General features: G+C 39.8%; 1 protein-coding gene across 4 annotated transcripts in view; it reads left to right on the top strand.

Annotated features, from left to right (window-relative positions):
• TDRD3 (tudor domain containing 3) overlaps positions 1–15444 on the top strand; it is a 173907-nt gene extending 158463 nt beyond the window's left edge. Inside the window, exon 15 of one of the 4 annotated variants that reach the window (XM_087436000.1) lies at positions 15110–15444. In XM_087436000.1, the coding sequence (XP_087292126.1) occupies positions 15110–15134 (25 nt within the window). In that variant the 3' untranslated portion in view covers positions 15135–15444. Of the gene's footprint in view, positions 1–6869; positions 7908–15109 lie in introns of those variants that run through there. The other 3 variants (XM_087436003.1, XM_087435998.1, XM_087436002.1) reach the window with 3 other exon arrangements.
• The last annotated feature ends 222 nt before the right edge of the window (positions 15445–15666 follow it).

Below are 15666 nucleotides of genomic sequence, written 5' to 3'. Positions count from 1 at the left end.
AGCAGGCTGCCCCATCTGTTCACAAGATGGCTACAACCCCTGAGCTATTAAGTGCAGGGATGGGGTTGGAGTCACTTCCAGAAGTGCACTTAGAAGAGAAAAGAAGCATTTCTCCTTAGGCCACATTTACTTGTATGGTGCTACTTTTCTACCTGTGAAATAGTAACTTCAGCAAGGATCTGTGGATTAGTTTAGGCCTGATTCAGGTTCTCCAACCTTACAAGTAGGAGTGGTCTGCTTCCCTGGAAGCATGTTTGATTCAAGGCAGAGGATGTACATCTGAAGGTCAGGATACTTGCCAAAAGGAGAGGGAGGTGTTGGAGAAGCAACAAGAATGTCCATTACAGAGAACGAATATGTCTGAACTACAAACTCTTCATTTAATAGGACAAAGATAGTCTTTCCATAGTCTCAGTCCTGTGAAGCCAGAAGTGAACAGTTAAAAAGAAAGAATGAGAAGGAGGGAGGAAGGAAAAAGAAAACAGAATAACAGAATCCTCTGGCTGAAATAATTGACAAAATTTAGTACTTTGCTTTGAAGAAGACGGCCTTAGGCATACTCGCAGGGCTATTAACTTTAAATTTTCGTTATTTATTAGCCCACGGTTGATTGTTTCTACAATATCTTAATAAGTGGAAGGGTGAGAAAGACATGGCTAGCAGTGTTGGGTTTTTTGTTTTGTTTTCAGCATTGCTGTGCATCATAAATCAACTAGGAGTGGTGTGGCCTGGGCATTTTTTAAAAGACCTGCAAGTAATTCTAATGTGTATCCCAGGGTTGAGAGCCAGAAGGCGGCCCATGGTGGTTTTGATGAGTTTGACAGCTGATAAGTCAATGAGGGAAGAGGCAGAAGAACTTAAATGGAGGTCTGAGGGTAGCTTAAAGTACTCGTTCTCTGCACTTTCTTGTTTGATAGATGGGGACAATAATACCTGGTACAGTGTTAAGCCTAGAATAGACTCTCAATAGATGGCACTAGTGTTGGCTAGTGTTTATCATCATAACTCAACAATCCCTAAGAACAGCTCTATATGGTAATGTGTGGTATATATGATTTGACCTGAAGATATCAAGAAAAGTTTAAATTGGACAGCTAGTGAGGCCAGCCTATCTGCCTCCTAATTGTTGGTGGCTGCTGGAGCATTGAAGGGTAGGTCCTGTCCATTTCTGACAGAGCACGATATACTTGTCTAAATACGTCAAAAGCTAAGCTCCACTGTGACTTGCTGTTATTAAGGGCAGCTGCAGGCCTGGATGTGCGGATGGGGTGTGTAATGATAAAATAATCGTCACTCTTTGCTGAGGTTTCCCCTGGGTGCCAGCACTGTGCTTAGCACTTTTCGTTCATTATCTTTTGTCATGTCCACAACAACTCTATGAGGTATGCATTACTACCGCCATTCCACAGCAAAAGTAGCTAATGCTCCTTCAGAAAGGTTCAGTCCCTTACCCCAGGAAGCAAAGTGGAAGTGTTGGAGCCAGGATTCAAAGCAAATCATCTACAAGTGCCCCAAGGAAGACAATTAGCAGCCCGTATTACAGAAGCGGCTACAGGCCTTTTCTCTTCCCTGTTTTTCATTCATTGTTTATTTCAGTTTTGTTTTGGTTTTCATTATGGCTATATTCTATCATGTTAATTAGTCCCATAGGTTTGTCTTACAATTTGTCATTGCCAAGAAGCATGATGTTTATTTATTTATTTTTTTTTGTGAGGAAGATCAGCCCTGAGCTAACGTCCATGCTAATCCTCCTCTTTTTGCTGAGGAAGACTGGCTCTGAACTAAAATCTATTGCCAATCGTCCTCCTTTTCTTTTCCCCACAGCCCCAGTAGATAGTTGTATGTCATAGTTGCACATCCTTCTAGTTGCTGTATGTGGGACGCTGCCTCAGCATGGCCGGAGAAGCGGTGCATCGGTGCGCGCCTGGGATCCAAACCTGGGCCGCCAGTAGCAGAGCGCGCACACTTAACCACTAAGCGATGGGGCTGGCCCCAAGAAGCATGTTTATCTTTGGGTTTTCCTCCTAGTCTATGGCACATCCGTGTCTTCCCCCTCACCCCTTCCTCTTCTCTCCCTCTTGTTTCCAGCCCTATTTTTCCTTTAACTTTCCATATTTATGTTTGTGAAAGCTCAAGTTTTTAATCCTTTCTCCTTTCAAAGAAAAAAGTGGTTTTAATTACAGTTCAAAAATTAATGTATTTATTCAGTAAATATTTCCTGAGTACTAATTGTTCTCTGCACCATGCTGTAAATAAGACCGACATGGTCTTGGATCTCACAGGGCTCACAATATAGCTCCTTTTATTTGTTTGTTTTAGTTCCTGTATATTATCCTTTTCACGTGCCTTCTATTTCTATATTATAAACTTCATTTCTTAAATGTATTTCATTGACTTATTTTTGCTAAACTACTAAAAATTAGCAATTTTTAGTTTTAATATTTTACCTTCTCTTCTCTATTTTTTTAATTTTAAAATATTTTTCATCCTGGGCCATGGGTACTAGTTTTCTGAAGAAAATCTTCACGGTTTGGGGAGGAACCTGAGGTTGTCTCCAAATGTTTGCCACGTCTCCTGAGTGGACCCGGCTTGAAGGACAGTTAGCACTGCTGACAGTTTCCTTCCCACCCACACCCCTTCCACTTACTAAGGTATTCTAGAAACAACTGTGAGCTAGTAAATGAAAGAAACTAAGAGTTAATAGGCCCTGAGAGAATGCCTATAGCCTGCTCCTTCAAAGCAAAGTACTCTATTTTGTCAATTTTTTTGGTCAGGGGATTCCCTTGCCACCTCCCCCTCCTTTTCCCTCCCTCCCTCCTTCTCTCTCTCTCTTCTTTCCTTCCTTCCTTTCTTTCTTTTTAATTGTTCATTTCTGACTTTATAGGACTAAGACTATGGAGGGACTGTCTCATCCTGTTAAATAGTTTGTAGTTTACTGGACCTTTCAGGCTTAGGCCATAATGACAACACCCCCAGCCTCATGCAATTCTCTCCTATTTCTATGCAGTTACATCTCTCATGGCCCTTTCTTTCTTAATACACATCGTAGCTAACCCCACTGCCTGCAAGGAGTAAAACATGGAGGAACACATGATTGACAGTGGTAAGAGTTGTGCTCCCACTGGGCCTAGACCAGAGTGGCCGTCAGTCTTGCCAGCACTGACCCCTGAGTGGAACGTGCTGGAATACAAGATCTCGTCCTGTGTGTGAGTGAGTGAGAGTGTGAGTGAGTACATGACTTGGACAACTTTTACTAGGCCCTGTCTCTTGTCCCCTTTTGGAGTGGATAGATAATTTGTGCTGTTTTTCAAAAGTAAAAAGTGTGCCGGGATAGTATCATTCTTCTCTATATCCCATTCCAGTAACACTTCTTGAGGTGAAATGCTGTAGATAAAAATATTCATTAAGACAACATAATATGTTTGCATAAAGAAAAATATAAGGCCACAGACATCAAAAATGGTTTTGTAGAAATAGAAAAGAGAACAGGGCTAGCTCAAATTTTTTAACTATAGGAAAATCTTGAGTTTGGTGTCAAATAGTTTACATACAATAGGAAAGAGAAAGTTCAGTCAAGAGAAGTAGGTCTTCAGCCAGGGAATAGATTCCACAAACGGCTGGGACAGATCTTCCTCAGGTTGCGGTAGACTCAGGACCCTGTGTCACTCAGTGCCAGTGTACACCTGGCAGACGGGTGGCAGCACAGGGCCGGCTCTGAGAAAGATGACAGACAGGCAGAAGGCCCCATGGCACCTGCGGATCCAACACTAGGAAAAATGCAGGGCTCAGGATGCAGGCTTGGTGGTCACACACAAGAGCTCAATGCTCTTGCTTCCCCTTTCTTTGCCAGGTTTGTCAACCAGTGTGGGGGCAGGGCCTGGCATGTTACTTAAAATGGGCTCACAATCAACTCCTTAGGTACAAGGGGCCTTGGAAAGAAATATTTGGACCCCCATTCTAGAAGCAAAACTAACTAATGCATGAGTGTTTCCAAATCTGATGAATGACAAGGTAGATTAAGAGATATTTGGCAAACAATTATTTTCCTCTCATTTATTTTCACTCCTTTGAGAACACAGGCAAGAAACACACCCGTAGCACAGTGCCTGCTATGAAAGACATGGGATCCTCCTGGACTAGAGAAATACCGAGAAAAGCTGGGTAGTTATTGAGAATATGGGGCTCAAGAGGTGCTTGTTATAAATATTAGAGATTCTGCTCACAAGAGGGTGAAACTACCTCCCTTGACAAAGTCAATGGGTGTCAGGAACACAGCGGTCAAAGGGGAAATGGAAAGTGAAAATAAGGATATCAAATAAAGGAAAGAGTCCTTAGGGAAACACCTGACAATGAAGAGAGGGCTCTTTCAGCTCCATTCTCCAGGAAAGGAGGCCATCTCACGATGGAGGACTCCCACCCCACCCAGGAGGCAGAAATCCTAGTATTAGGACCTCTTATGTTAAGAGATTTCTCCTGAGTGATCTGAGGGTGGGCTCTGGGCAGTAGCATGGATTTTTCTGGCACCTTGGTAACGCCTTTCTCTTTTCTTTGCTAATTTTTCCATCTGCCTTCTTTCCAGGTAACACAAAGTGAACTTTATGTCTGTGGTTATACTGACAACATAGGGTAAAATCACAAGACGTTGCTTGTTGGTATTGTCAGGTGCACATTATATAATCCAGGATAGTGAGCATTATAACTTGAGAGAATTATGGTGGCATCATATTTAGTTTCACATTGGGATGGCCTTAATGAAGTAATATGATGATTCAATTCAGATAACTGCTGGGCCACCCTCATGAGTCTTTTTTTTTTTTTTTTTTTTAAAGATTTTATTTATTTATTTTTTCCCCCAAAGCCCCAGTAGATAGTTGTGTGTCATAGCTGCACATCCTTCTAGTTGCTGTATGTGGGACGCGGCCTCAGCATGGCCGGAGAAGCAGCGTGCTGGTGGGAGCCCGGGATCCGAACTCGGGTCGCCAGCAGCGGAGCGCGCTCACTTAACCACCAAGCCACGGGGCCGGCCCTCATGAGTCTTTTATAAAAGGCTTTGAGAAACTAGCTGTCTATCTCACAGGGTCTAGGTAGTTTTTTAAAAATAATAAATTTAGAACAGCTAGAGTAAGGAAAAACACCCTTATGAAAGGGCAGGCAGAACATTCTTTTTGATACCTGTTTTAGTGTCAGCTAGTTTGAGGGTTACAGAAATATCTATGATTATCCACAGGCTGTTAAATGCTTTGGGCTTTATAGGAAAAGAAAGTTTAGAGGAATGTGGTGACGTATTCTAACTGCACTTTCGTCACTAAAGAAAGGCAGTTTTGTTCAAGTTCAGGAGTTCACAGGACTTCTGCTTGTGGTCAAGATAGAGCAACAGGGGATAGATTTACCTTCCTGCCTGAAACATTTAAAGAACTGGACAAAATGTATGAGACACTGGAACTTAAGACATTGGACAGGAGACAACAAGGTACAGTGACTCTTGAGAGTTGGGAAGCTAGTAGGAGAGTCCTACAATTGCTCCAGATTACTGTCTGGAGTAAGTGTGAAGGCCGTGGTGTAGGGAGGGGGAACCCAGGCAGTACCTGTTGGTCTCTATGAGTTAAGAGACGGATGGGGAGTTTAGGGAAGACTAGGTAGGTAGATTTTGCAGGGCAGAATACCAGAGAAATGGCTTGTAGATATAAAACTATAAGACATTTGGGAGAAAATTTGGTAAATCTTCGTGAACTTGGGTTTAGACAGAGTTCTTTGCTGTAACAGCAAAAACGTGATTTGTTCTTTTATAAGAACAAATTAATAAGTGATACTTAAATTAAGAACTTCTGCTCCTCAAAGACATTGTTAAGAGAATGAAAAGACAAGTGACAGACTTGAAAAAAAATTTTGCAAATCACATATCTGATAGAAGACTTGTATACAGAATATATAAAGAATTCTCAAAACTCAATAAGAAAACAAACAACCCAATAAAAAAATGGGCAAAACATTTGAATAGTTAGCAAAGAGTATATACAGAAGGCAAATAAGCACATGGAAAGATGCTCAACAGCATTAGTCATTAAGGAAATGCAAATGGAAACCATAATGAAGTAACCACTATGCACCTATTAATATGACCAAAATTAAAAAGTCCCACCAAGATGTGGAGGAACTGGAAATCTGCTGATGAGAATGTAAAATCATAGAAACTGTTTGGAAAACAACAGTTTGGCAGATTGTTAAAAAGTTAAACATATACCTATTGTATGACCGAGTCATTTCACTCCTAGTTATTCATGATAAATGAAGGCATATGTTCATATTTAGACTTGTACCTGAATGTTCATATTATCTTTTTTTGTAATAGCCCAAAACTGGGAACAACTCAAATGTCCATTAACATGTGAATGCATAAACAAATTGTAGCATATCCATAAATGAAATACTACTCAGCAATAAAAAGGAATGAACAATTGATACCTGCAACAACATGGGTGAATCTCAAAATAACTGCTGAGTAAAAGAGGCTAGACCCTCTTCCTGAGAGAAAGTGAGAGAGAACGTGAAGGAGCAAACATACTGTATGAGTACATTTGTAGAGAACCATATAAAACGCAAAGTAATCCACAGTGACAGAAACCACACCAAGGAGTGGTTCTCTGCAGATGGTGAGTGCTGGGGAGTGGTGGGAGGGAGAAATTTACCAAAGGGCATGAGGAAACTTTCTGAGACAATGAATATGTTCATTATCTTGATTGTGGTGATGGTTACACAAGTATATATCTGCCAAAATTGATCAAATTGTACATTTAAATATATGCACTTCCCCGTATGCCAATCATACCTTGATAAAGCTGCTTTTTTAAAAAACAATTGTGTCCTCCTAGGACACTCGCTCTTAGATACCAGCCACCATGCTCTGAAGAAGCCCAGGACACATGAAGAGGCCACATGTAAGTGTTTCAGGGGCAGCCACAGTGGGGATTCCAGCTAACAGCCATGGGATGGAGCCATCCTGGAAGTGGATCCTCCAGTCTCCAGTCAAACTGCCCAGTTTATGTTGCGTGGAGCAGGAGTGAGTAGTGTAGATTTGTGAGCTAAATAAATTATCACAGTTGTTTTAAGCCAAAAAACAATATAAAAAACAACAATTGTGAACTCAGTGTGGCTGTTTTCTTGCTCTTTACTTAATGTGTTGAAATGATATTGGACGTTACCGCTGCATTCAATGAAAAAGTCGTGATATAACTTTTCACCCTTCTCTAGGTTGTGATAATAATATGCTGACAGTTATAACTGTCTTTGTTAGAGATATGGAGTCTTGTTGCTCTTGTGTGTAAAGCTCTTGATTCTCAGAGGGCAGATAGGATGTTATAGTTATTGTTATTTTTACTGTGTTACAACTATGACTTTTAGACTAACTCTCCTCGTGGCCTGGGGTTTTATGTATATATAGGTGTATGTGCATAAATTTTCTATTGTTAAAATTTCATCTTTCAGAAGCTCCAGGCGTTTCTTTAAAAGGAGTAAAGTTTTTGATAGGAAACATTTGTCCATTTGAGCACTTTCTATTTGTTTCTTTGTATTTACTGTATAGTTTTTAAGTGCTGACAGAAGTAACTCTAGTACATGAGGCCTAATTTGCTACTTAATAGGTACTGGTTTTAATTTCATAAATCCTTTAGATCTCTTGGGAAAATACAGCTCATAGATGAAGAGCTTTGGCATTTTTACAGTACTCTGAATTCTTCTAAATTATACATGGCAGATTTTCAAACATGAAGTAATTTCTCCCCTACCTATTTCGCGTTAGGTCTGTGTGACATATATGTGCTAAAATAAATACACTCACACAGAAGTATTTACATGCTATTATAACTCTTCTATTCTTTGTACTCAGGTTTATGTGCACTGAATAAATGTCTCATACATTTTGTCTTAACCTGTTGCTTTGGATTTGTAACATACTAAAACTCATAAACTCAATAGAGGAATCCAGATACATGTGATAATCACAAAGTTGCAGACTTTCATAACCATTGTATATGAAACACTCCATTGTGAGATGAAACATAGTAACTTTTCCGGGTCTTCAGGGTATTTGCAAAACAATATCCTTTATATACAACTGCTTCCATCTCAATTCTTCTTTATATCCCTTAAAAAAGCTTTGGGAAGGCGTTTCTTTGTCCTGCTGAGTAAGAAGGGAACTCAGGCCATTTGCTCTTCTCTTGTTCCTGGACAACACGGGTAGAAACAGATTGTGGGCTGGCCAGATTACAGTTTAATCATCTCCTAAAATAATGTCTTCCATGAATTAACTTGATCAATTTAGTCCGAGAAAATTGTGCCATATGCTGTAAATAAGCTGCTTATATGAAACCAGCTTATTCCACCAGGAATTGTTCCTTCCGAGTGTCATTTATACCACTTCTTGGAACTTAATTCTTGGATTCCTCATGGTGAATAGTTCCTATTTAGGTATCAAGGTCATGTCCAGTTGCTCAGTTGGGATTTCCTGGGTTCAGATGTTTCCACTTTAACCCCTGAATCTGATTCTTTACTTATATTTTAGACACCAATCGAAGAAAGCTACTAATATTATCAGAGTAACACTACAAACAAAGCACCGATGGAATTAGTTACTAATTCACTTAAACACATTCGTAGGAGAGTGGATATCTTTCGGGTTATTTACCTAGCCCCCCATATCTCAGCATTGCTTTTCTCCGTATTTTAAGTATATAGTTTCAGAGAGAACCACTATGTTTGCATAGTATTTACACAGGGTGGAAGTAGAATCTTGAAGTACCTGGGAACAAAGACTCTACTGCTTCTTGGCATTGTGATCTTAGTCAAGTAGCTTAACGTTTCTAAGTCTCTGTTTCCCTATTTGGAAACCGGGAATAATAGTAATACTTACGTTTTAGGATTATTGTGAGACAGAGAGAAGCAGCCTCTGACATCCAGAAGCTAGCCTGCTACTCAACTCAACACTCCTGTTGCCCATAAACAATTTCACAGAACACCAACATGAGACAAGGTCACTGTGACCATGATGAAGAAAAAAAAAACAAAAGAAAAACACAAAAGCACTCTATAATTATGTCTGAACACCAAAAAACAAAAACAGAAATAAGAAAAAAACAAAAACAAGAATATTGTCCAAACCACAAGTGACCAAACATCTTCATTTTTTGGCTAATTTGAACAACTGCTGCTGCTTTACCAATTTTAGCTTTAGCTCTGCTTCATTCATTCCGCCATCTAGATAAAAATTATGAAGATATCCAGTCTTAGAATAGTCCTGCTTCTTGACAACATCCAATGCTGAGCAAAGCCTACTTTTCTTGTACCCATTCCCAAAGTCTCCTAACACAAGACCAAATCTTACTGTATTAACCACATTTTCTAGTTTTTGTATTTGATGTTTTGACCTCTGGGGCATTGCTGCCTTGAGCCCACCTTTCATATGCAAACTAACTAATCCAAAGCCCAAGCAAATTTATGAGAGACTGAGCCCGTGTCCTAATCTCCCCTGAACCAAGCATCAGACAACTAGGGGAAGCCTCTACACCCCAGAGCCTGCTGAAATTATTCAAACTATCCTAAACCTGGGCAGCCCATTCCTTCCTAGGAAGACCACAATAAAGGCTTTTCCCCAGTTCCTCTCACTCTGCCTGCAACCAACCTCAGGGTTCTCTCCTGTGGCATGCCCCACTCCTCTTGGGGACTGTGAATAATAAACTATCTTCTCAATGGCAATTGTTGTCCTCACCAAATTTGAGTAAAACCAAAATCCCAGGTACGTTTTTAATTATCTGTAATAAGTCCTCTCTTGGGGCTGGCCCAGTGGCGCAAGCGGTTAAGTGCACACGCTCTGCTGCGGCTGCCAGGGGTTTGCCAGTTTGGATCCCGGGTGCGCACCCACACACCACTTGGCAAGCCATGCTGTGGCTGCATCCATCCCATATGAAGAAGAGGAAGACGGGCATAGATGTTAGCCCAGGGCCAGTCTTCCTCAGCAAAAAAAGAGGAGGCTTGGCAGATGTTAGCACAGGGCTGATCTTCCTCACAAAAAAAAAAAAAAAAAAGGTTATAATAAGTCCTTTCTAGCATCATCTTACTAAGACACCCCACAGTTCTCCATGGCATGCGGTCTTTTTCATTGCGGTGAGTCAATAAATCCACTTTGTTCAATGTCTGATATGTTTCTGGTGGTCTTTGACTGGAGGTCATTAATATGAGGTTAAATGAGGCAATGAATGTAAAACTCCGTGACTGAAAACATTGAACACTTCACTGATATTGTTTAAAATGTGATCTAGTTCCCTTGCCCACAGTTCATTGGCCCAGGAGAGGACCTTGGTCAGACAAATAGACCTGTAACAAGTGAAATTCAGAAGTTACTGGAACCATTTTGCCATTTTCTCTATTTGGGAAATAGAGAGAGCCCATCTATGGTGATAGAGAAGAAAGAATTTAATGCTCACCGAGAAACAGAGGGGAGAGGCAAAGAGAACGTCCTGGGTTCCTCACCAATACCTAGTTTATGTCTGTTTCTCAAGTCTAGGGTATCTCTTTCTTTGGATCCTGTGAGATACTTCAGGATCCTAATAAATCCCAATACAGTTTGCTTAAGGGAGCCTATGGTTGTTACTTGCAGCCCAAAGAAATCCTAATTGATGCATATAAGTAATAAATAATATTTAAGTAGGTAAGTTCTTCAACATATTCCATATTAGTAGGAAATTGGTGATATTTTCTAGCTTTGGGGAAAATTTTCTTTGACAATTTTTTCTGGTTTCTGTACTGATCCACTTTTGCTCCTTTCTGAGTTTCTACTCAGTATCATGGGCTTTCTATCATTAATTTTCTCAGGGGTTTAATAGGACCCTTTAAGAGCTTGTTACACTCACCACAAATATGGAGCTGCTGGTGTGTGGGAGCAGTTGCTGTGCTCCCTTCTTGTGGTCTCTGCTCATACTGGGCTGTATTACCCTATATGGGGCTAAATTTGTCCAGGGTCTCATGCCTCCCAGTCTTTTCAGGCTACGCTTTTTAAACATTTGTGTCCATGTACTTCCTAAATATTAAAATAAAACAAAATCAAAAAACTATACACCTTCTAGCACACATTTAAATTGACATAAAAAAATTTCGTCAGAATTTTATAAGTTGCAAAGGTTATAATTCCTACCATGTGGTATATGGGCTTTTAATACATTTATATATTTTCTTCAAAGCCTTGGAGCTGCAATATAACTCCTTCAATTTTTGGACAATGTTATCCATTTTCCACAGGTTAACTGTAGGGGGGCAAAATTTGCCACCTCAAAATGTGCCACTTTGGCTTGAGGATTATTTTAGGCTGATTATTCTAAGAAACAAAAAACTCAGGAAGAAACTTCCATCTCCCCCACTAACTGCCTGAAAGGAATTTAGATAGAGGATCTGTTCCAGGAAAGAGATATCACTACAGGTAACTAGAGTATAATATGAAGTAGATGTGGCAGACAGGGAGGAAGCTAGCAAGGCCTGTTTGATCAAAGTCCTCTCTGTGTCCCATTGTCTTCACACAGCCCAACAAACATTTGTTTACCAAACATTAACTCTTTTTATCTTCCTGTAAATTGCCTCCTTTCCCTTCGAAGTCCCAGACCTGTACCCCCTTTTCCTTAGTCCAGAATGACATATATATCTAATTTTGCCTGTTTTTGGAATTTTTTTCATGCTTATGTGCACATATATTAAATTTTATTTTCTCCTGTTAACCTGCCTTATGTTATTTTAATTGCTTGACCAGCCATAAGACCCAAGAAAGGAAGGGGGAAATTCTCCCCTCCCCCCACATAGCCAAAGCCAGTCCTCGTGTCAGACCAGTCAGCCAAATAAAAGCATGGAGGTTTTGGGGGTCAGAAAACATCTAACTTTATTTCTTCCCGCAAATCAAGCAAACATAGTAATACCTTTCTTTTAAATATTTATCTCACTCCTGAATTCTAAGATACAGGGAGCCTTGCCATATATTTGTTGTCATGATGAAAGAGGATGCCTTCAGTACTCCTTGGCCAAGTTCTCTTTGCTTAGCTGCTCCAGGATTCTCCCTCACGAGTTATTTCTTCTTGAGTTGTCTCCACTGCAGCCCCTTCTCCCTACCCAGTGAAGAAGAAGGCATCATTTGAAGATTCATGGTAGTTAAGAGGTTTGCCTTTCTTCTCCTCCTCCACCTCTTCCCCCTCCTTTTCTTCTTCTTTTTCTTTTTCTCCTCCTCCTTCCTTTTCTTCTTCTTCTTCTATTGGTACATATTTTTATTAAAAGAGTATTGGATTAGGGTGGGGATGTTGGACAACCACAAATATACAGCCTTCCTTTTTTATGCTTTTCCTGTGTTTAAAGAGGGAGAAAGATGACCATGAGCAGATGGGAGGAAGAGAAAGATGTGGCAGAGAAGACCACAGGCATTACCCTCAGATCAGTTTTTGGAATAATAAAAATTAAAATTTGAGGATCTAGAAAATGATTCCTTCAAAGTACTCAAGTCTTCGGGGCCTATGGATAATCATCAGGTCTCCCCAGGTGTACAGGTATCCCTTTGTGAAAATTGATGCTGTATTCTGAGGTAGTGATTCTGTTACTGCTCAAATAGGGGTTCTTCCGCCCACCACAGGTCATGTCAATAGTCAAGAGGCAAGGTGGTAGGAAAGAAAGGACTTTTTATTACAGCTTGCTAGCAAGATGGAAGATGGCCAACTAATGTCCTAAAGAAACCATCTTACAGAACAAAGACTACAGGCCAATAATATAGAGGGCTGGTCTCCGAGTGGGGGAGGCATTTGGTCCCAGGGTGGGGGCATCCATCTGGTCTTAGTTCCTGGCAGTCTTTTGTTTTACTTGATATGCATCAGAGACTGGAGCAACGCCCTATACCCTGATCTTTCAATTGTATTAATGATGGCTATCAGCATAGACTTTCTGCTCGGGGGTCATCACATTCCTAAGGAACTCAAAAGAGCAAAGTTATCAACTTATAGCAGCTGGGAGGGGCGATAAAGTCCAGAGTTAGTTGGAGGTCATTCCAAGTTACAATATGATTTCCTCTCTACAATATGGCTTCCCTTATGCCAACTCTGTATTGAGCCAGTATCAATTCCCTGTCTTTAGAGAGCGTCAGAATCCTCTGGAGGGCTTGTTTAAATGCAATTGCCAGCTTCACCCCCAAGATTAAAATTCTGTGGTTCTCTGCTCAAGTCTTGGGATTATGTATTTTAATCAGTCTCCTCAGATGATTGTGATGCCTGAGGCTGGCTACAACTCTCAAAGACACTGTTCTGAACTGGCTAGCAGAATCTCCCGCAGAGCTTTAAAAACGCACATCAAAGCCTCAGAATCAGAAGACCTGCAGAATCAGAATACATGGGGGTGGGATGTGTAAGGACAAATGAAAATTAAAAATAAGAGGATTAATTCTCCCTGCTGAAATAAGGGAAAAGATTCCTCTCCCTCTTTTTTCCTCAGAGATTTTTCTCAGTGTTCTTTAGAAAACTTGCAATCATAAGTAGTTTCTTCTCTCTTTGAACTGTGTATAAATCCTTTTGAAAACTAGATAGGCCATTTGTCATCTTGATGACCCATTAATGCTTTTCTCAAGGACCTGGGAGCTATCTCTTTGAAATGTAAACATCAAAGAAAATAGCACCTCTATCTCCCAGTTTCCATGGGAGGGTTAGGCGCCTTGCTGTAAGTTGCAAAACTACCCCCTGTCATAAAGATATGAGAAGTTTTTAATCCATTTTGAGTTAATTTTTGAGTATGGTGTAAGATAATGGTCTACTTTCATTCTTTTGCCTGTGGTTGTCCAATTTTCCCAGGACCATTTATTGAGAGACTTTCCTTTCTCCATTGTATGTTCTTGGCTCCTTTGTCAAAGATTAGCTGTCCATAAATGTGTGAGTTTATTCCTGGGCTCTCAATTCTGTTCCATTGACCTGTGTCTGTTTTTGTGCCACTACCATGCTGTTTTGATTTCTATAGCTTTGTAGTATATTTTGAAATCAGGGAGTGTGATACCTCCAGCTTTGTTTTTTTTCCTCAGGATTCCTTTGACTATTCAAGGTCTTTTGTTGTTCCATATAAATTTTAGGATTCTTTATTCTATTTCTGTGAATAATGTTATTGGGATTTTTATAGGGATTGTGTTGAATCTGTAGATTGTTTTAGGTAGTATGGACATTTTAACTATGTTAATTCTTCCAATTCATGAGCACAGAATATCTTTCCATTTATTTGTGTGTTCTTCAATTTCTTTCAGCAATGTCTTATAGTTTTCAGTGTACAAGTCTTTTACCTCCTTGGTTAAATTTAATCTTAGGTATTTTATTCTTTTTATTGCAATTGTAAGTGAGATTGTATTCTTGATTTCTCTTTCTGCTAGTTCAAGTTCATTGTTAGTCTATAGAAATGTGACTGATTTTTGTATGTTGACTTTGTACCTGCACCTTTATTGTATTCATTACTTCTAATAGTTTTTTAGTGGATTTTTTAGGGTTTTCTATATAAGAAATGATGTTACCCACAAATAGTGACAATTTTACCTCTTCCTTTCCAATTTGGATATGTTTTATTTCTTTTTCTTGCCTAATTGCCTGGGCTAGGTCTTCCAATACTATGTTGAATAACAGTGGTGAAAGTGGGCATCTTTGTCGGGTTCCTGTTCTTAGAAGGATAGCTTTCAGTTTTTCACCATTTAGTATGATGTTAGCTGTGGTTAATCAGATATGGCCTTTATTATGTTGAGGTACTTTCTTTCTATACTCATTTTATTGAGAGTTTTCATCATAAAAGATATTAAATCTTGTCAAATGCTTTCTCTGCATTTGACATTTTGTTAATGTCAAATTAATGTTAATGTCTGCATCACCACATTTTGTTAATGTGGTGTATCACATTGAATGATTTGCAAAAGTTGAACCATCCTTGCATCTCTGGAATAAATCCCACTTGATCATGGTGTATGCTCCTTTTAATGTATGTAAAACCTGAAACCATAAAACTCCTGGAAGAAAACATAGACAGTACGCTCTTTGACATCGATCTTAGCAGTATATTTTTGAATATGTCTCCTCAGGCAAGGAAAACAAAAGAAAAAATAAACAAATGAGACTACATCAAACTAAAAAGCTTCTGCACAGCAAAGAAGACCATCAACCAAACAAAAGGACAATGCACCAATTGGAAGAAGATATTTGCAAATCATATATCCAATAAGGAGTTCATATCCAAAATATATAAAGAACTCATACAACTCAACTACAAAAAAATAAGCAACCCAATTAAAAAATGGGCAAAAGATATGAACAGACATTTTTCAAAGAACATATACAGATGGCCAACAGGCACATGAAAAGATGTTCAACATCACTAATTATTAGGGAAATGCAAATCAAAACCATGGGGACTGGCCCGGTGGCGTAGTGGGTAAGTTTGTGCACTCTCCTTTGGCGGCCCGGGGTTCCCAGGTTCAGATCCCAGGCGTGGACCTATCCACCGCTTATCAAGCCATGCTATGGTGGCATCCCATATAAAGTAGAGGAAGATGGGCATCGATGTTAGCCCAGGGCCTATTTTCCTCAGCAAAAAAGAGGAGGATTGGCAACAGATGTTAGCTCAGGGCTAATCTTCCTC

The sequence above is a fragment of the Ceratotherium simum genome, chromosome 10, assembly GCF_057802395.1.
Source record: "Ceratotherium simum simum isolate JZ-2026a chromosome 10, ASM5780239v1, whole genome shotgun sequence".
Classification (NCBI taxonomy): domain Eukaryota; kingdom Metazoa; phylum Chordata; class Mammalia; order Perissodactyla; family Rhinocerotidae; genus Ceratotherium; species Ceratotherium simum.
The sequence above is the reverse complement of the archived record's forward strand: the minus strand, read 5'-3'. Positions and strand labels throughout refer to the sequence as shown.